Source organism: Genypterus blacodes, unplaced genomic scaffold (genome assembly GCF_046128005.1).
Source record: "Genypterus blacodes isolate CSIRO-AG114 ecotype Tasmania unplaced genomic scaffold, CSIRO-AGI_Gbla_v1 ptg000017l_1, whole genome shotgun sequence".
NCBI classification, from domain to species: Eukaryota; Metazoa; Chordata; class Actinopteri; order Ophidiiformes; family Ophidiidae; genus Genypterus; species Genypterus blacodes.
The window spans coordinates 1820192-1842372 of NW_027466831.1; the positions used below are offsets into that span (position 1 = coordinate 1820192).

The 22181-nt window shown below is 42.9% G+C and overlaps 1 protein-coding gene across 4 annotated transcripts in view; it reads left to right on the forward strand.

The window, feature by feature from the left end:
• Positions 1 to 22181, forward strand: part of pax7a (paired box 7a) — a 40663-nt gene that overhangs the window by 1420 nt on the left and 17062 nt on the right. The window contains exons 3-5 of one of the 4 annotated variants that reach the window (XM_076141472.1): positions 678 to 822; positions 1096 to 1224; positions 17328 to 17527. In XM_076141472.1, the coding sequence (XP_075997587.1) occupies positions 678 to 822; positions 1096 to 1224; positions 17328 to 17527 (474 nt within the window). The remainder of the gene's footprint in view (positions 1 to 677; positions 823 to 1095; positions 1225 to 17327; positions 17528 to 22181) is intronic. The other 3 variants (XM_076141474.1, XM_076141476.1, XM_076141475.1) reach the window with 3 other exon arrangements.

Here is a 22181-nt window from a genome sequence, read left to right on the forward strand (position 1 = left end):
GTTTAATGATAATAACAATTACAATACTTCAAAATAAAACATGTATATTTATCTTGTTTGATTTATTCTGTTAAATAATAATTACTCGAAGATATTAAAAGATACAAAAATGTTGACAATGTCACAACAGTCATTATTTGCTTTTTCTGGGTAATTTCATGTCCATAGAAAAAAAAGAAAAAGAAATCCGCAAAAAACATCAATATTGAAATGATAGAACTAATCCATATACAGTAATTAACTGTGTGTACAGTGCAGGAATAACTCATGTAAAGTCACGACACCTCAGTTAATTCATTTATTGTGTTACTCCTCTAATTGCATTAATCACATTTTTCAAATCATACGAACAAATTCAATAAAATAATATTTTCTTTTATTTATTCGACATCATAACCCTGAATATTCATGCATATTATTTTATTTTAATTTATAGCTTTGTTAACTGATTTTTACAACATTAATATTCAGATTTTTTTTTTCTTGGTTTCCATAATAGCCACAACGGGTCTAATAACTGTGACTGTCCTTTAATATTCATATCTCAGAAACAGCATTTACGGCATTCAAATTAAATTAAATTCCAAATCAAACTGGCTGACATCTCCTCTTCCTCCCTCGCCGTCTGTCCTTTCTCTCTTTCACGCCTCTCCTCATCAACAATTCCAACCTAAAAGCAGGTGGCAACTCCGGACGTGGAGAAGAGGATCGAGGAGTACAAGCGGGAGAACCCCGGCATGTTCAGCTGGGAGATCCGGGACAAGCTGCTGAAGGACGGCGTGTGCGACAGAAGCACGGTTCCTTCAGGTGAGGCTTCATCTGGTAAGCTGCACCTTTTTTCCTTCTTCTGAGTGAACATCTGCAGCTCCTATTGACTGATCCCGCACACACCACTAATCTCACCTGATTGTATTGCTATGTCATTGATCTCTAATATTAAATCGGAATTTGTGTGGTAGGTATCTAATTCCTCAAGTTCACCTGTGCTATTATATATTTGTATATGGTCTCCTTCTAAAAAAACACAAATGCATGATGGGATTATTTTTTGCTTCTCGGAGCTAATCACCCATTTACCCTTTTTGTTGCCATTAGTGAGCTCCATCAGCCGCGTTTTGAGGGCCCGATTTGGCAAAAAAGATGACGAGGATGACTGTGATAAGAAGGATGAAGATGGAGAAAAGAAAACAAAGCATAGCATCGATGGCATCCTCGGTGATAAATGTAAGTTAACGGCAGAAATATGGCCCTTTTTCGATAATATTGAATGTTATTATTATTATTATGATTATGAGGCAGGAAGCAAATGTTTTAAATCGTATTTATCCTGGATCCTCTTGGGAAATTCCCCCACTTCCCAGAATTTATTCCTGCTATTCTAACTCGGAGCCAGCAGTTTTGTTCGTTCACTTAATTATTTATGAGCTCCTTGGCAGAAGGTATTTAACAGCAGAAAATTAATTTGTGTAACAAATTCCTCTCCATTCATTCAGCCCTTCATTCATTCATTTAACGACCACTAAACGACAGCTGACACTTTGACCCATTTCACCATCGATGTCAGCTCACTGACATCTCACCACTTGTCAGTTAAAGTGGAAATCAATGCTCATATTATTATTTGCTGTATTTGTAATGGTACAAGCAGAGGAGTGTGTAGTATTCAGTCAAGTATGTTGTGATATTTTGGGATAAGTATGATAGCCTGAAACTAATATTACAACTAACATTTGAATATACTTTAACTATTTATAATTGAGATATATTTCACTTAAAATAAGGAATTTCGTTTTCCTTTTTTCATTTTAATTTTTTTTTGACTGGTCAGGAAAAAAAAGTATTAATCGTCATATTCGGTGAATCTGCTTTTATGGTGTAAAAAAAGCAAAGTTTGGCCCCTTTCACGCCTTCAGATAAGAGCTCACAAAAGGCCTCTTTATTCTTAAAACGACACTGGGCCAAATGTTTCAAACTTGAAGATGAACTTCAGTAGCGCGGCCTCTTCTTCACTAAAAAAAAGAAAGAGAAAGCGAAGAGCCCGGGGTACAAAGGCAGAGCAGGAGAGCCAGAGTCTCATTGAAAAAGCTGCGGAAAAGAGAGAGAAAAGTTGCGACAAAGGCCCATAAAAGGCGCATAAAAGGAGATGAATAATTCAGTGCGCCCCGCTGCTAGATAGGGTTGTAATGTCATATAATGGACCCGTTTGATAGAGTGAAACCCTCTTCTTCTTCTTCTTCTTTTTCTCTGTCACATCACCTACTGCAGTTCTAAAAAATATATATATATGTGATATATATATGTGTGTGTCAGTATTTGGTGTATCGTGGGCATTGGGGATGGTCGTAACGAGGGTCGTAAGTAACATAACGGTGATTTTGGCGAATCGTGCGTTAATTTCGGCGCAAACCGCAGTAGAATCTTGACTGTTTTGAATGAAAGATGCTGGATTTTTTTTTCAAACAGTTGATTAAACAGCGCTGCGCCCCTCCGACTACACCGGCTTTAATAATAACGTTAATGCTTATTAGAGGGAGCGTGTGTTTGCTGAATAGGTGTGTGTGTTCGCGGCGGGTGTAATAGCTCGAAGGCACACTGGTAGGAACCGTATTTATCCCCAATCAGCCCCTCACTCTGCGGGCTCCTATGTGGAGAGCGAGGCGCTTTAAAGCAGATTAAACACAGCCTTTTATTTCTCCTCACTTTCATCTCCGAGCCGAGCGCACTGCTGCTCGCCGTGGGCACTAAATTCACCAGATTTGTGTTTTTTTTAGTATATTTATCCCGATTTTAAGTCTTTATTTATTTATCTGTTTGTTTGTTTATTAGTCCTACACAGTTGATTTTGATTTTTCTCTCAGAAGGTTACATATCGCGGATTTATCCCATATTTAAATCTCAATGTATGACGTGTGTGTGCGTGTGTGTGAGTCTGTGTGAATGTACTGTAATGTTACTTGATGGCATCCCAACTGGCTGAATGTAGAAGGCAGAGCATCAATAAACTCTCCAAAACCAGAATAGATTAGCCACCTTTACAGGCCTTGACGGAGGCCTTAATCCATAACATCACATAATGAACGTTACAGCTAAATATCCTGTCAAGGCTTCGACTCATTTACGGATTGGCCCTTTAAAGACAGAAATGTGATTATTATGATGATTGTTTTTCTTATGGTGATCACAGGGGTGGAGGTCACGGTTTGCGTGTGTGTGTGTGTGTGTGTGTGTGTGTGTGTGTGTGTGTGTGTGTGTGTGTGTGTGTGTGTGTGTGTGTGTGTGTGTGTGTGTGTGTGTGTGCAGTGTTCAGTTCCGTGCCCAAGTGCAATTACGCGCAAGAATTTAAAGGGGGGTGGGGCGTTGCCCAATTTGCGCGCAGAATTTGGCGTTTTTGGGGGGTGTTTGCGCATGGTCAGAGCAGGAGAGAGGGTGAGTCGTGAGTCTCCACCTTCCTTCCATCCGTCACACCGTCACATGAGCCCGCTGACAGGCCGACGGACACTTCAGCAAATCGCCGGATTACCTGCAGGTCCTCCGTCTAATTAAACAGATGCCAGATGGGATTATTCCCGCGCGTCAGGGCGGGACAGTCCGGGATCAATGCGGAGAGGTGAGCGCGAGGCAGACAATCCGCACATCCGGATTAGGCGAGACTAGGAGAGACGTACAGTGGATTCAATTATATAGAAGAGATCTGACACTGACAGGCGCTCATAGCAAATGTATAGAACGCGTCAGGTTCTCCTCCACACACACAAGTAATTTATATTTTATTTGCAAAAAAAGTCAGACCAGAGAATGATCATCACACACACGCTCACACACACGCCTGAAGAACGCAGTCTTCTTCTTCTGTATGGTAATATAATGTCGCTATATTTCGTCTCTAAAGCCGCGCTGAATGAGGAGGACAGGGGGAATGAAGCGAGAGACCACTTCAAACAAATCCATCTGGAAGAGAGTGTGTGCGTGTGTGTGCATGTGTGTGTGTGAGGGAGATTCAGTGAAAGTATGGGCAAGTTATTTAGCTATTAATAACGCTTTCTCCTCGGGCGTTCGCACTGACTCCATCTGCGCTCTCTCGCAGCTATTTGGCGGCCTGGAAATGGAGGGAGACCCAAATGTTGGGCAGAGATAACACACCCATCACAGCCCAGACCCGCGCCGAGCTGCACCGCATTAAACCCGGATTAACCTCCCCGGTCCCCGCAGCACTGCAGCCCCACTGCACTGCAACTTACATCGGGAGGCCTTAGAGAGGGCAGCCGGGCAAAGACCACATGGCATAATAAGAATAACAACAACGAAAATAAAAATAATAATAATAATTTCGTTTTCAGATTTCAATTAAATAAGACTAAATGCATTTTATCATATTAGCAGTAAATTATAAAGTTAAATCTATAAGGCCATAGTGGAGTAACGACTATAGGCTAAAATGTGGTTAGGTTAATTTTGTGCACTTAATCCTTAACAAATGAACGTGTATCATAATTATTATAGCATAACTTAGAAAATCCTGTCCTGTTAATTCAATAGAACAATCCAATCCTGCCCAATGCATGCACCTATGTCTTAGTCCTACATTGTGGTTCCCAAGATGTTGTACATGTACCACCAGTGGTACCTGATACGCCCCCTGGTGGCACACTCAATTTTTTTGCAAAATATAGCGTGTGTGTGTGTGTGTGTGTGTGTGTGTGTGTGTGTGTGTGTGTGTGTGTGTGTGTGTGTGTGTGGCTTGTTGGTGAGGTTTTATGCAGATGTGTGCTTCGATCAATATTGTCAAATCTCCTTCCCGGCCCTTTGGTGATGTCACTGAGGTATCAAAACATGCAGCACATAACAGGTATTCTAATCACTAATACACCCATTTTGTGAGTAACAGCAGCACGGGGGTGCTTTGAGTGTGTAAAGCACGCGGCTAAATAAAAAAAAATGAAGTAGGCTTAAGTTCATTCTGTGTTGGCGTTTGACTTTGATCACATCAGAAATATTCATGGCAGCACAAACAGCAGCTCGGCAGCATTAGCAGGCTGACAGTGAGACCTCTCAGGGCTGTCTATTAATTAAAGTGGTGCTTAGCATGTGGGACAACTCCCTATCTGGCCTCCAAAATGGCTTCTTTCCATCTCTTGTGGGGCTCTTGAGAAAGGGGCAATCTTTGCTCTCCAGCTTCTTGTGGGAAATTTAAGTGTACAGAGGAAGACATGGGGATTTCTAGCTCATTTCTAAAGACCAGTTTATAATCCTTTCCTGCTTAATAACTTAAAAGGATTCAATTTCTACCCTCATTTATGGGGTTATGATCACACATTGTTAGCCGGCGATAGCAGCATTTCAAGGTTAACATTTCCTACTGGAAAATAGCAGAATATAGGCTGTAAACCCATAGGTGCCTTTGTTTATCCTATATGCTCGTCCCCATTGCACATATTGTTACTGTTAATATGATAACACAGACAAAGCCGAGGAAGACAAAGTTGATAAGATCCTCCATGTGCCACTGAGCATTTTTAAATATGATATGATATTTAATTATAGCATATAATATAGGGCCCCTACACACACTTTGAGGATTGGATGTCTGCTGGTGTCTCAAACCATACGAGACAAATTAAGGAGGAAGCGTTGCCCTGCAGGTTTCCTGTCACGGCAGCAGGGCGCTTCACCCATAGGCTCCAGCCCCGGCCTGTGTTTTATTCCGCCAATTTTCACCATATAGGCCCCGCACAGGCCCCCAGGGGCCAGAGACATAGAACAGGGATCTGCAATCTTCATCATATCTTTAGTGGGAGTTCGTCTCTCTCTCTCTCTCTCTCTCTCTCTCTCTACCCGCCCCCCCCCCCCCCCCCCCTGTCCCCCCTTTCTCTCTCTCACGTACACACACGCATCATCAACAGGTAGCACGATTGAGAGTGTGTGTGTGTATACTTCTTGCGTCAGACTGCTTGGAATGTTTCGGATACCTTCGATTTGTTTGTTATACGACTCTCCATGTAATCTATCCGGAAAAGAGGGAAATTACGAATTTATACGTTAAAGTCCCTGATCGTTCCCACAAATATAAATACAAAATATATATGTACTGTAGCTAATTGCACTGGTAGTACTGGAGCGTATTCAGTAGTTTGGGAGGAGTATTTGTACAGAAAAAAGCTAGAAATATTTCATATTTACGGCAAAATCCTTGTCAATAATGTATAACTGTAATTTATTGATATTCTTTTATTTATTTTCAATTATTAACCAAGCTAAATTATTATTATTATTATTATTATTATTATTATTATTATTATTATTATTATTATTATTATTATTATCATCACGCGTTGTCGGCGTGTGTATGACGCAGCCTGTTCACCGTGCGGGCCGCGCGCTGTGTCTCTTTGTTAGCGCCGCGCTGTTTAATTGGCTGGAAGAAGATGAATGAGTGTGACAGGAATCAGCTGTCCGCTCGTTCCCCTGTGAGTCTGACTCGGAAATCATAACCTGACCAGCTTTTCCTCCCTTCAAGCCGCCTCGTTGAACTTGTCACATCTAATTAGGGTGTTAGAACGCACCCGAGGGCTGCGCTGGGAAACAGTAGGTGGCTGGTCCGGGGCAGAATAAGGCTCTTTTTGGGTCAGATGGGGGGTGGGGGGGTTAAGGGGGTGTCTAGGGGGGGGGGGGGGGGGCAGCCTGGTTGGACGGTGTTGTTGTTGAATCGGACCGCTGTGGGCTTTTATTTCTAAGGAGGCTTTTTTCCGCTATTACTCCAATTATGCCCATGCAGCGGCTCCCCAGACCATGCCTGCACCGACTCCAGCCTGCTTTTAATTAGCTATGAAATTAATTACAGCAGATATCTATTAAAGACTTTTAAGTTTGGCTAATTTTATTTTATTTAATTTTTTTACACCGAGTTTAAAGGTATAACGGTGGATTATAATGGCTCAGAGCCAAAATGGCGTTTTATTGCATCCCATCACTTGTGTAACAGGTGTCAAGCAACGTTAGAATCTTTAAGACAAATTACTTTTACTGTTTCACCTTAAGCAGCATTTCATTCAAAAATGCATTGAAACATATTTAACATTTCCTCCAAAATGTCTAAAATCCCCCCAAAAAAATGTACCAAAACATTTCTATCATTCAGCATTTCCAGCCAATGTCAGTCATTTTACAGCAATAAAGTAATATTTCATTTGTCATACTTTGTTTTTGTCCACCGTTTTTATTTATTTTATCTCCTTGTGCCACTTGAGTTCTGTGAAAATGTGAAAATGCGATTGTCTTGGATTCCTATTTTTAAAGACAGCATTCTGCTTTTATTGAATAGTTTTCCTCCTTGTATTGGTACAAAAAGCCCTGTGATGTCTGACAGCCTACTCTCACCATTGTTAGATCAACAGCCACTAGAAAAGGACGAGAGAAAGAAGAGGGAGGAGAAAAGACCCTTCTGTTATTTTCTGTCTTCAGTCTTGCTGCATAGGCTATTCAGTCTGGTTGATGAACTCCTCCAAAAAGTTTATTAAGGGGCAGAAAACAATACGAACTAAAGCCTTTGGGTGCCTGGGCAGACAGTTTATAAACTAGCAGCCATTGTGTCTCAAAGGCAGATGCATGAATACTTTTGAATGGGGCCTTCAAACTGACACGATGAGGCTGGACAGCGGCAGTTTTAAAGGGAGAGAGGGTGCTTCTGCTTTTATGCATTAATGTACATCTGCAAGGGAGAAAGGGGGAGACGGAGCTGCATGGGCGCTCTGCGTCACGGCCGTGCTGCCTCTCACTCTCAGAATATAGCCGGAGATATTAGATCGCTTATGCAAACAAGCGGTTGCTTATTTTTAGGGAATCGTCGGAATACAAATTTTCCGCGTTAATAAATTGCATTTGGTGAAGCCTGCAAATATATAGTTACGGAAAAGATGGTTCAATGCCCTCATATTCTTCTCTCTCTTTACCAATTGTATATTTTGGATATGGAAAATGACCGAGCTATTATTTGGAGATCATATACAAAGCATGGAAATTGGTCTTCATTTATGCAGTTAAAGGAGACAACAAGGCAGAATTCGGCGAGGAGGATTCACTGATATATTTTAAAATGCACCACTTATGCACACTCAAGAAGATACATTATTCCTCTCCTTTTGAGTAGACAATAGACTGTCACTCTTTATCCCTCTTCCCTCCTCTCTCCCTCGCTCCCTCTCCAGCTTTCCCTTTTAGTCTCCTCAGTCTTCTGGCTCTGTGCCTCAAAACATCAGAGGGAGTCCAGTGATTTGTGACCCCAGCAACCCACACTTAATCTCGCTAAAGAGGGGGAGCATCCAGTTTGCGGCTTGGCGGGCCCCAAATAGACCAAGCCTGCTCTGGCAGGTGTCAACATTAGCAAACAATTGGTCCCCAGTCCCATGCCCCTGTACCCCAGTGCGACACTGAACCTAAACTATTTGAGACGCACTGAAAGGAGCCACATAATAGGGAATGCGGAGGGGAGGAGAGGAGGGGGGAGGACAAGGGAGAGATTACACTCTCAGACAGCTATTAGCAGGGATGAGGCTTTTCTAAACAAACAAAAAAAAAAGAGAAAGAGAAGACGATCAATACTGTGTTAGTTTACCAAGTGGAGTCATCACTGTGGCTTTGGAGTATTTATTTTCTGCTCCATTGTTTTTCTCCACTTCTCCAAATGTCTGTGGGCCATATTGGCAATCCAATTTAGTCTGAAGGAGGCCCTGGGAGGCCCTGTTTTCTTTTCCCGGGCACTTCTCTGTTAGTTGTCAGCTCGCTCAGCTTGCAGCGGGCAGTTCATTCCTAAGATTTGCCGCCGTAATGAATCCTGATTGGTGAGTATTACCTTTGATAGTGGACAATGATCGGGCTGTCCAGAGGGAAACGGCGCTGAGGGGGTGACAGAGCTGCGCTGAGCCCTGTGGGATTGCAGTCCGTCTGCTTCATTAGACAGAAGTGTCTCACCAAACAGAGGAGAGGAAATGGGGAGAGAATGAGTTGACATGTGGACTGTTGCTGCTCTTGAGTGGGTATGTGTCTTGACAAGAGGGCCGATGTTTTTTTAAAGGCCATTTATTTATCTCTCAGTGCTGATTCGTAGCCATGCCACGAGGGGAGACAAGTGTTCTCAGCGGGGAGATTAGTTTCAAAGGTTTTTAATGGAAAAACCTATAGTACTTGTTATCGGACAGAAATCTCATTTAATTGCTTTGAAATATCCTCTCGGCTTCTTTCTGTCAGCCTCTTGAAAACAAACGGGGATCACAGTTCAGGCTGCAGCCATTAAAACAAACCTCGCAGTGCAGCCGCATCATTTTCACTGCAGTAAACAAATGTAATTAACTGACCCGGTGACCTCTACAGTTGTCACAAAGTACCAAAAAACAATGTCGACGAGCAATAAAATGATTCTGGGCGTTGGCGGTGTTGTAAAACTGACTACAGGAGCCGTAAAGACGCTGATATTTCTCTTTGTGTGGAGCGTCGAATGCAGGTTCAGGCTGTTTGCTTTTTCTTAAGAGTGAATGGAAATCACAGATGAAACGGGAGAAAAAGTTTAAATTTCATTCCACAAATCATTTGTCCATTACCTCATAAATTATCCACTTTATGATGTGCATTTGGCTCCCAGCTGTCAGATATTGTCATATGAAGGACTGCATATATTCAGAAAGACTCCTGATCCCTCCTGTATTTTGTACAGTATGCAGGCCGTATAGATCACGAGACGCGTCTTTGCCTGCGATGGCCCCTTTGATTCAGACGGAAAAATGTTTCAGCATATAAGAGACTGTGACATTCTGTATTTATGGCTGAGCTGGAACAAACAGTTGCCTCTATTTGCTCTTTCAACAGAACTGTGTAATCTGTGATATAAATCTATATGAGGAATGCGTCACAGGCCTCTGATCCAAACATGTTCCCAGATATCTGCTCACTTTTTATGCACTTGGAATGAATTCTTGTGTGTATTATTTGGGATATTTATTATGGTGCTGATTGCTGTGCTGTGTGTAGTATTTATGCTTTATGATTATCTCTGCATTACAATCTCCTGTGTACTTTGTGCGATATAGACTCGGTCCAATTGAATTCCACACCTTTCTCAGGTAATCTTAGGAAAATATCAAGATGGACAGTGTAATAAAGGGAACATTTGGCAGCTCTTTTTCTTAGTGATTAAGTCAGAAACAATCAAAGTAAAGCATCATCAATGTACAACAGGCTTTATTATGTCCATGTTAAATTATGCAATGGATGAGCAGGTCAGAGTCATCATCATTTATTGAAAAAAAAAAAAACCTAGTTTCCTCCAATTGGCTTTGCCAGGGTTGTCAAACTCTGACAGCTGGCACAGATCAGGACCGTGTGGTGCATTATGACCATCGGCTGGTTACCATGGCGCTGCATTAGAAAAGACAAAAAAGCATTTCGGGCTAATTTTATTACAATACAGGAATAGCCCACATAATGTGCAACAGTAATTACGTTTAGCACAGTGTGGCCGTCCTCTCCCTCAGTGATGAATGAGAAACATCCACCATGGTCTGCTAGTTTAAAAATCGCCATTAGCCTATGCTACTTAGGGCCAGAACATTTCACATTTTATGCTCTTGATCTGCTTCACCACTGAAATATTCATTTGTTTTAATTGCACATGTTGGGGTTTTTTCACGACCGCAAAGACAATAAACATGTTCCCTGAGTGTTGCAAATCAGGGAACATCATTCATTTTTTGTGTGTTTTTTTTCCCCCTCACCAAGTTAGAACGTGAGAGCGGGTGTCCAAACACTGGGGTGGAGCTCCTGTCCTCTCTGACAAAATAACAACTTCAAATGTTGTCCTCTATTTTCAACTAATGGGCTTATTTCTGCATCGCCAGTCAGTCTCTCCTTGGGGAACATGTAGTCTCAGTGTAAAAAGCTTTGCTTCTGTGCCACATTACAACCCCTCCATGTGGAAGCATCTCAGAAATTAGAGCCAAACAATGCTCGACTGTCCCCATACAGCGCTAAGCTCTTCACAGGAAATATTCATTTAGCGTCAAGTAAAAAGAACTCACTGGTAATAGCCTGCGTGTTAAAAACGTTGGTTTAGCATCCAACTGTACTGTTTTGTTTCTTATTATTTAGATGCATCAAATCCAGTGTCTAAATGAATGTATCTATGATCTTTAACTGTATCATCCATTGCATCTTGGTTAACTTATTCTTAAAGTTTCCTCCATAAGTCAGAACTTTCCTACCCCAGTGTCCTCAATATCACACAAACTTTTTCACAACATTTGCTGCCCAGCCTTGGCCAGACAATTAGGAAACTTCCCTGGGGCACATAAAACTGTCTGCTGTGCATTCCTATACTGTGCCCAGTAATCTCTCTTTAGCTTTGTTGAGAAAATGATTTGTTCCTCCAGGAGACCTCGGCTCATAGCCTTCAGACGTTACTGTTTGATTTTCCTGCGTAGGTTTCAGAGCTTTTTGCTGGGGGACCAGGGTGCCGGTTCTAGCACCGTTTGCCAGAGACCCCCATGGGTTTCTTTTTACTTTCTTGTGCTCTCTGTTAATTTCATTACTTTCACTGTGACCTCAATTAGCAAAGACGGGAGCTTAGGCGGTGACATTCTGCTCGACTGAAGAAAACCTGGTGCAAAGCTCAGTCTTAGTGAGAGGTGGAAACGCTTCTCCTAACAAGGTTCACATTTTGTATCCTCTGAAGTCTTTATGAGTCCACGTGGCTCCGTTAGTGCCTCCATAATCTGGCTTTGTTCTAAAAATTGCTGCAGTTAGAGGGGATATGATAGTTTCATATATTTGCATAAATGTGGGGGTTTGCATTACGTGAATGATGCAAAATGTGGCATACTGAGACATCCTGCCCTCTCCTATGATAAAAAATGATGAAAGCAAGAATAAAAATAGCACTCTCAACTAATCATTGAGAGCAACTGGCTCCATGCAGAAAGAAAGTATATTTTAGAATCAAAAGCAAACAGTCATATTGTTAGTAATATCCTAGTTACAGCCAGTAGTATATGAAAGAAAAAGAATCCCACCCTTCAAGCCCTTCACGCTTTCACACTCAGGCTGTGCAGAGGCATGGGGAGTCAATATGTCAGCGTTTATGGATGCCCTGCAGAGCTGCACAGGGCTGTCAGGCCCCTATTCATGCTCTAATGGCCCCCTGAGGTGCTCGTCTCTCCAGGCTGAAAAGGCCGGGAGGCCCAGTGGACGCCCTGTTGTTGAAGGTGAGCGTGCGCTCTCATGGACGCGCCGCGCCTTCATCCATATGACAAGAGCCATAAAAGAGCATCACTCTCGCTGCTTCTCCCTCTCTGTCTTCTCCGCTTTCTCTCGCCCCCCCCTTTCCCATTTTCTCTCCACCTCAAAGAGAGAAAAGGGGGCTAATTGTTTGTTGTGAGAGCCAAAGATTATAGAGCCTCCCATCTTTCTTCCTTCCTTGCCTTTTTCTCCTCTTTTTCAAGCCCCCTACTCCTTTTCTAAAGAATTTGATTCTGTCCAAGAGACAAGGGAAGAAAAGTTTTGGAATTTTCCTGTGGAATGTTGATGTGAAAGAGTTTGAAAAAGTCTGACATGGGCAATGTGCTGCTGCTTTGGTAACAAAACTTAGCCCGTAGGTTCTAGTTTCATCGGGTGGTTGTTCAGTGTTTACTAGATATTTCATTGTGACATCAGTTTAGTTCAGCATGTGCAGTAATTTCCACTGTAGTCCACTGAATCAATGTGTATGGCTCTTTTCCTCTCTCATACTCTGTCTCTCTAACTAAAACTGAACTTATTGACAAAGTGCCCTTGGCCCTCAGCCACCTACCAAACCAGTAATTGACACAATAGGCATGGGACAAAGCTGAATCCAATGACATCTGTCCATAAAGGTGAGCTGAGAATGATTTTATTTTAGATAGATGGTGTTTTTTAATATCCATAAGTATAGTTACACATCACATCCAGATTCAATTTCAGCTAAATGTCAGATCATGGCTCAGAGAAGGTCAGAGGAAAATCATAATGGATTTTTGGCTTGTTACTAAATCACCTTAGCAGATTTTGCCACATATATATTATTATTATTACATATACTATATATATGTATATAATCATTTCAAAAGTTTATTGGGTATTTGTATATCTTAATTTTTATAGTAATTTACATAAATATATTCAAAAAACATTTACCCCACTTTCAGAGCTTTACTTTTGTTTTCACTTGAGGGAGATAACTACAGGAAAAGATTATTCACAAGCGTTGGTTTTATCGCTGTAGTCTATCTTGTACTCACATAAGGTTCCTATCTCAGATACATCCTTTAGTAAATGCTTTAAATCACATGGCTGCTTTAACTTGGCAACCCCTTTGGGATGAACAGGCAAGTGCATTAAACCGAAATGCCGCGCCATTCTCACAAAAATGCAAATCGGGAAGTTGTTAGTCATTTGATGTCGCTGCACGATCCCCCCCACCACCCCCCACCCCCGAAACATCCCTCCATTCCAGTGTTGGTGGCTGAATCGCATGCAGTCCTGGGGACAGGCAGGCTGTTTATATGCAGGCCTGGAGCAGCAGAGACAGCACAGAGACAGATGCATGTCAGAGATAGCAGATCCCATCTCAGGCAGATGCCTCTTATCACAGGCCTGTTTGCATAATTAGGCCTTTTGATATTCAGCCCCTCTGACTGACAAAAAGTATAATTGCAATATCAACTACGACAAAAGGTAGGCACAAAATAAACAAGTCAACATAAATAGGGAGAAAAGAAGCGGTGTTATTTTTGTCCTGTGGGGGAAAAGAGGGAGGAAAAAACACAATTTTTAACTAAATCTGCTGTCAGTCACAGTCAACTGGTGTGACTCTGTGCTCAGAGGCTGCCGGCCCTCTGAATGCCTGCAAAACACTGAGCGTGAGGCCTGATTGTAATTATGCTGGAACTAATATGCTTTTCAAAATGAGCCATTATGAGCTAATGCTGCACTGCCAAAGCCCTGTCTGTTTTTGTTCCTCTGTCTTGGATAGTTTGCAAAGGTATGGCTGATATTGAGGCCACGGGTTATGTTATGACAAACACTCTGCCTCGGCTAATGCGGCTCTCAGGTAGGGTAATGGGGGAGGAGGGATAATGCACCTGGCGCCACTGGCTCGCTGATGTTTGTTCCCGTTGTTTCATCATTTTCAGTTTTTCATTTGCTTTTTTTGCAAATTTTACTTTTGCAAAAATGTATTCATCGTGCAGCAGGCGTTTATGTCAGGTTTTTGTTGTATGTTGTTATTTAGCTCTGGCCTTAATTTGGTTTATTGCATCTTAACCCAGTTTACTCATCTACTAAAAGCCATGGTTGTTTTCTCTTAATATCAACATTTTTGCGACACCCTAACACACATGAAGACTGACGGCTATTGCTGCTGTTTTTGCTACATATCATAAATCTGTAACCTTATTGTGGGTATTGACAGGACAGCTGTCTGTTTAATCTGTATTGCCTCAGTGTCTCAGGGGTAAAGGTGGAGGACTGAAGGGAAGCGCATGAGGAAGAGTGCAACGAGAAGACAAGAGGGACAGGGGGGCACGAGATGGGGAGGGGTTTGACAAAACAGCGTGATGAGTATCCCATCTGCCTGCAGTCTGAGGATTCGGTCTCTAGGGTCAGCCGAGGAGCCTTTAAACCTCTCGCTAACCTTAAAACCATTAACTAGCAGGCAAGGTCCTGCAAGTGCAGTTTTATCCGAGGAGTATGGACAGAATTAAAAGTGTCGTGAGAACAAAGTCTCAACAAGGTGAAAGATCTGTGGGGAACATTTCACGTATGGAATCAAGTCAAGACAGATCAGGAGAATCAAACTCTAAAGAGAATTATAGAGAGATTAGAATCGACTTAACGTCAAACCTCTTACAGTTTATCAGCAGGTATTCCCATTTACCTTGTTGTGCCAGTTCAACTTATAAATATTATTCTAAATCTTAATCAAGCACATATTTAGACAATACAACGTCTAAACCTGATTAAATCCTATTTATACCAACTGCGGTATAAAATCAATATTGGAAATAAGCTCAGAGGGCCCCTGGAGGAGGGCGCACAGCAGTAATCAGGCCCGCTGGATGGCACATAATTAGGTTCTAATTGGAAGATAAGTAATGAAACAAGACATGAGTGGTTTATCAATATCCCTATGCACCTTTGAATTGAATTACAGCAGCAGCAACTATACAAAGGTCTAATCAGAATGTACCTTTTTGTCTCTTCATCTATTGAGTGGTGCGACTATTAAAGAATTGACCTCAACGCCCTTGCAGGGATTTTGTTTGCTCAGTATTATCCTCCCACATTTTGTCTTTGATTAACTGGCTGGAGGGGGGAAAAAACGTGCCAAAGAAAAGACTGAGACTGTACAGCAGCAAAGCAAAGAAGGCAATAATCAAGAGACCTTAGCTAAGATTGAGCCGGAAAATATTACATCTGTAATAGTAGTTTCTTTCTGTTTAAGCCAGTAGAATAGAATTTTTTTTTTTATCTTGGCTTGAGTTTATGTTTTTTTTATAGTTTAAACTCACATGTCGACCAGCATTACGCGTTACAGGAAGCACTGTCAACCTTCAGCTCCTGGTCTGATCCCGGTTCATGTAGAAGAGCAGATGTGCAGCAGCAGCAGTAGAAGCGTTAACGTGTTGAGGTTTTATCAGTCTTTGTGAGGCCGCGCTGACAACCAGGGTGAGGACAAAGTGAGGGAACGAAAACCATACGAGGAGGATAAGACGTCGGTGTCTTTCTTTGAGCCCCCTGATATCCACGCTGGCCCCCGTGTCTCCCTGTAGGACACGGGGGTGACATTGGAAAGTGATCCGCAGACGGCCGGGCCGGTCTCAAGTGTCGTTATGGCAAGTTACCGGCAAATGGATAGACGCATCCTCATGAAAACCAACAAAGGGACGTGTGGTGTATGTACATATTCAACTTTGTATGTTCAAGGGTGTTCGGCAGCAGTGTGAGCCCCTGTTTCAAGAATCAATCTTTATTAAAAAGGATAAGACTGAAGAATTGATTTAATGAATGCAGCCTCATGTCCTGCAGCCACATGTAATCCGCAGAGAATCATTGAGCATGAGCTCAGGGGGACAAAAAGATGTTCGTCGAAGGCTCGTAGAGTGGCCTGTAATGATAGTCTCCATATAATCCCATAATTCCTTGTTTAATTAAACTGTGGCGCTGGCCTTGAGACTCTGCCAGCTCTGTTGCTCTTTTGTTCTCTTAGTTGTTATTTGGAGGCCAGGTTTGACTGCTCTGTCCACTTATTATGTCAAAGGATTCTAAAGGAATGAACTACAAACAAAGATTAGGGCTGGAAAATACGAATTGGATAAACTCACTTAGGCGAGACATTCAGGTGACCATTCATTGTTGGTCTGTCAGCGGCGTAAATCTCTCCCAGCACTCTCTTCTTCAATATCTCTCTTTATTTCGCCTCTCCCACACTTTCTGGACTGCGCGTGATGCAATCCAACTCGCCCGCCGGCAATGCTGGCACGTCACACCGCCTTGTCAATGTCTCAATGAGGAAATTATGAGAATATGAATTTTATGACATGAAATGAAAAGGGCCATGTAGTGTGAATAGACATGCAGAGGAGGTGAAAAATGATGCAATTTTCTAAATTCAGTTATAATGGTAATGCGCAATGGTAATGTGTATTTGCTGTCAAACATTTCCCTGTCGGCCTGGATTGTGCAGCTTTGTGCTCTATCTATATTCCTCAAGCAAAAACTCAGCTTAGTTGAATGCCTTAAAAGTAATGTAAAATATGTTCTAATTCTCTGAGTGACAGCATATGGGAACACATGGGACTCAATGGCTTTGCTGTGATATTGTGTTCTATTTTATATACTAACAGTGCGCCCTGGGCCAATGAGAGAGAATAGTAGGGTGAGGAGCAGCAAGGTGGCCCGTGCAGATTAACCCCTCTACCCGGCAACACCCCTTCTCGCCGCCCCGCAGCCCCTCTGCCTTAACGGCCTCTGGGGCCCCACTCAGAAGCAGGATTGTGTATCAGGCCTCTTCAATGATAAATAAATATCCACAGATTAAGATAATATTCTCTCTGTTGTGAAGCAATAGAGGAGAAGCTGTCATTTGAATCCTCTTTGCCACCCTTCCCCCTCTCTTTTCCACTGACAGAAGTGTGTGTCCCCCCCCCCTGAAAATACAGACACACACATGACATACAGTTACATTTGGTGATGTGAATTCACACCAAATATGTTTTGCATTGAAACACTCGCATGACGACAATGGCAACCCTTTCGTTTTTTCTCAGGTAATCGCACGGACGAAGGTTCAGACGTGGACTCGGAGCCCGATTTGCCCCTGAAGAGGAAGCAGAGGCGCAGTCGGACCACCTTCACCGCAGAGCAGCTGGAGGAGCTGGAGAAAGCGTTTGAAAGGACACATTACCCGGACATCTACACCAGAGAGGAGCTGGCCCAGAGGACGAAGCTCACCGAGGCCCGCGTACAGGTCAGCGCAAAGACTGAGACCCACTTTCTTATCTTTCACTTTAAATCAAATCATTTAATCAATAATAATGAAGTACAAGTAGCTTTTTTAAACCCTTTAATAAGTTTTAAGTCAACAATGTTAGCTTTCATTCCGTTTTCAGTGTTGAGTATCTCAGGCGACATACGCTAACCATTTTGGAGCTAAGCTAATGTGACCGCAAGACCACAAACGCCACCAGAACTCAACTGTGAATGTAATGAAGGCAAACGTTTTTTGTTAAAAGAGAAAACTATTTCCACAATGCTAACATTAAAGACACACGCATGCTAACTCCAACATGATTTGGTAGCTCAGTGGTGAGATTCATTACTTCAGTATTCTCAGTCTACGCTGCTCTTTGTACGAGCTCCCCTCTGTCTGCACGTTAACAGGCCGTGTAACACTTCGATTATACTGCGATTAAGGCAATAAATCGCTTTTTCAAATGTCATGTTTATACCTTAATGTGAATGAAATTGGCACAAATCGAAGTATCCTTACTCGGACTGACAGAGCTGGATTATACAACTGTAAATCAATTTATTCCGTCACCTAAACGTCTTAATGGGAGCATGACACATTTCCTCATTGGGCAGGCTCGCCCTCATGCTGCCATTACGCAACACCTCATGTTTACTCGTTGATTCTGTGTAAAGCTTAACCGCATTTTGCCTTTAATCGCGGTAAGGACAAATACTGTGTGACGTCCATGTTCATGGCACAGACACACAATGCAAAATCTTTACACATGATGAAGGTGTGTGAATGAACTCGCACAGAGCCACAGTCTTCTAGAGGTGGTCTGCATTCCTTTACCCACAGCAGTGATGTATTCATCCGATGAGCCTTTTTATTGGAGAGTATTGCTCACTGTTTGCCTTCAGTTTTGTCAGAGATGCTCCTCATCTTTGCACATCAGATTTTGGAACCTGTTTGCTAGCTTAGGTGCCATGTGGTTATATGTACTGACTGGAGGAAGATGTGTACAGTAGAGTTATAGCAGCAGCTGCTCTTGCAAAGAAGGAGAAAAAAGAGGAGAGGAGAGAATGCATTCCTGATGGATTTCTCATTTCGGCCTTTGGCCAGGATCTCATCCCATCACTTTCAAGCTTGCCGCTGCTTGTAAAACCCTCCACATATCACACAGTGTTCCTCATCCTCTCTAGGGACCCTGTTCCCCGACAACAACATTAATCAATCAGGCGCTAGTAAAAAAAAGAGGTCCGGGGCACCCCTCTCCTCTTACCACCGTCATTCACACTCCCTCTGAAGCCCCCAAACTCCTCACCGCATGCTAAGTGTTCATCACACTACAAACATGCAGTCTGAGTAACTGATTCCACACATGTCTTTGTCCATCTTGAAACCCCCCAACAGGCAGCGATGTACTATATGTCTGAGTGTTTAATGCCTCACTCAAGGGCGGAGACATTTATCTCATGCTTATTATAAGACAAAATGTTAGTTTTGTGATGTTTTGGAGAGGAGCATGAGGTAAACTTGGACAGGAGACCTGGAAGCTTTAACAATAGCATCAGTACTACAAAGAAGCAAAGGCAAACATTTTCTGCATTTTTTTTAAAAGTGCAAGTCCAATGGTTTGGTCTAATTCAAATCCATGCATTGTAGGATTTTACACTTGAGTATTTGTGGAACTTGACACAAACATCTGAAGACAAAACAAACCAATGTGAGTGGCTCCTGTCTCTTCACCATTAAATAACAGAGTTAAATTATGTCATGTGAAAACTTGAGGAATTGGAGTCATGGCTATAATCTGTTAATGTTGTTTTCTCCTTAATCTAATTCTTTGACGGCTTTGAAAGTCTAAAACAGATCAGCCGAAACTTAATTTCCTGAGAAACTGACTGAAGTGAATGATGCCCAATGTGGCCCTGCAGTGTGGTGATGGATTTTGGAGAAGGTTAGACCGGATCTGTTAATATATTAGGAACCTGATTGCTCAATGAAAGACCACTTCAATATATAAACCTCTCAAAAGATTTACAAAGAATGTTTTTAAAGGGCAAACTAAATTACAGTGTGTTACAAGTGTGTGTGTGTGTGTGTATCCCAGCCTTCTGAAAATGTCCACCAGCTGGGCTTTCACATAGGTGCCCAAAGGCCCATCAGGGCAGGAGAACGAAGACCCTTTGGCCTGAGAGCAAAGCTGCTCCGGCACAGCTGCAATGACGCATCTTCCAGATGTCGTCCAGAGACGAGCCAGTGTTTGTTCGTTGGGGAAGAAACTATAAGCAGGGGGTGTTGGAGGGGTCTCCCAGGCTCATATTTTAAGTGGATTTTGTGTCCATGGCCATAGCTCAGAGTTATCCGCTTGTCTTTAAACATCGTAATAATCTGGAAAGCTTTTTTTTCTCTCTTTTTTTTTTTTTGCGGGCTCCTGCAGAGCAACACGGAACTCGTGACATGAGCTCTTCTGCAAACACGGCTGCAGTGGCACCCAGCAGTCAGAGTCCAAAGCTGTGTTATAAATTAAACAGCCAGATTCTTGGGGAAGTGATGAGTGTTTGGCTTAGCGCTGACTCATAACCTAAACTCTCTGCCTCATAAACACAGCAAACTCCCTTGTGTCTGCCCTCCTCCTGCCACTTTCAGACCCACTCGCCATCCGTCTTTATCAGCCCCTTTTCAGCGGCGCTCCTTCACCGCTACCAGCCCCACAATGCGTTTATCACCACTACTGACAAATTGTGGGATATGATCCATATCTCTCAGCAATTAGTTCCAGGCCCTCTCTGTGGGAGGGGATGCTGCCAAATCTACCTACGTATATCCTCTTTGGAGGGTGGTGTGTGCTGCCACTTTCCATCTGATAACCCCTCAGTCTGAACAGGAGCAGGCTAAAGCAAAGCCATTCCCCGAGTTATTAGAGAAGAGAGCATCATTTGTGTCTCCCTCTTAGGATCGGGCCTGGAAGGGGGTTGCCATCGAAGGAGGAGTGTGTGTGTGTGTGTGTGTGTGTATATGTGTGTGTGTGTGTGTGTGGGGGGTGGGGGGGGGTGGGGGGGGTGGGGGGGGGGGGGGGGGGGGGGGGGGGTGGGGGGGGTGGGGGGGGGGGGGGGGGGGGGGGATGCTGCTGCTGTAAATCAGCTCTCACAGATGAAGCAAATCACATTTTGCTCTATTTAGGCTGAAGTTGTTAAGAGAGGGACTCCTCAGTCTGGGCTCATCCCAGCACGTTGTCGGCTCACTTACCAAGTCTGTCACATAGATCCTCCTTCATTACCAATAAACATTCTGAGTGCAGCTTTCATAGTAAGGGGAATCTAATAAGGTATAAGCATTGCCTTTTATGAAGTGTGAAAATCAATTTGTTCAAAGTTTCTCTCTTCATCTGAGCCTTGCGCCGAGTGTTGATGCCTGGATTGAATAGAGCGACGACACACATATGGAAGCTTTCTGCCGTCCCATCTCAGGAGTGGCGCTCAAGCCGGATCTGCCTCATTGCATTATGGGACAGATCATTCCATTTGGGCACGCCAAAGCCAAATTATCCCTAAGCGCCAAATGCTTTCAACAGGTTTGCGATATAACTCGTCAAAGCGTAATCCTATAGGGAGGTATCACAAGATAATACACATTTTCCTGATTGTTATAATATCAATTGAGTACCAGCAGCAAGAGAGCAAATCACAATAGAGCCAAGCGGTGACAACCAAACCCAACAGGCAAGTGTATTCCCGCCAGTGTGGCTTTATGTTTCATAAAGGAATAAATAGGATTTGTGTAGATTGTAGGGGAGAAATTGTTGCAATGCATCAGTGTGAATGTTCTAACAGTTTCTTATTATTAGAATTTAAATGACTTTGGTACAGTGCTTCTGTACTCCTGATACTTATCAAACTAATCCCACTCTCCTCTCAAATTCACACTCCTAGCTACTTTAATTAGCATAGTGCCAGTCTGGAAGGCAAGCGGGGAGGAAATCAGAGAGAGAGAGGGAGAGAGAGAGGGGAGTGGAGAGGGGAAGGGAAGGGGGGATATTGCGTGGTATGAGACAGAAGAGGATTTGTATGTTGAGGCTGGTTGCATCACCCCTCTGTGTTTTTGTGGATATGAAGTCAGCAGCACATTTTGTTTTGTCATTATCTCTGCTCTCCGTATTCATTTGCAGGATGTTGCAAATTGGCTACTGAAAGGCGTCACACATCCGCCGCTTCTCTGACAAAATCATTCATGGAGGATTGGCCGATGTGGGACACAGAAAAAAAAATAAAAAATAACAAGCTTGACTCTTTAAGAGAAAGAACATTGAGAGGTTTTTTAGTGCAAAAGTTGGGAGTGTATTTTTACTGTTCAGTGATCGTTAAATCCCCCAAAATTTGATTGCGAGGATTCTGTTCTGTTCTGTACAGCAATCCTCCTTTCTAGTGTCTACTCTTGCAGCTATGCCAGTGTTGGTTTCAGAGGTTCAAAGCTGGTTCTTTTCTTTCACCGGCTAAGCTTTAACTCAGTAAGATGGGTTACTGCTCTAGCTTTACTTCCACCCCCCCCCCCTAAACTTTCCCCGCAATGATTCAGAAGTGCACAGTGTAGACGCGTCCAAGTAGGTCGACCTGCAAGCCCGTGAGAACACAGCAGAAAGTGACTCGCATGGATTCTGTGGCACACT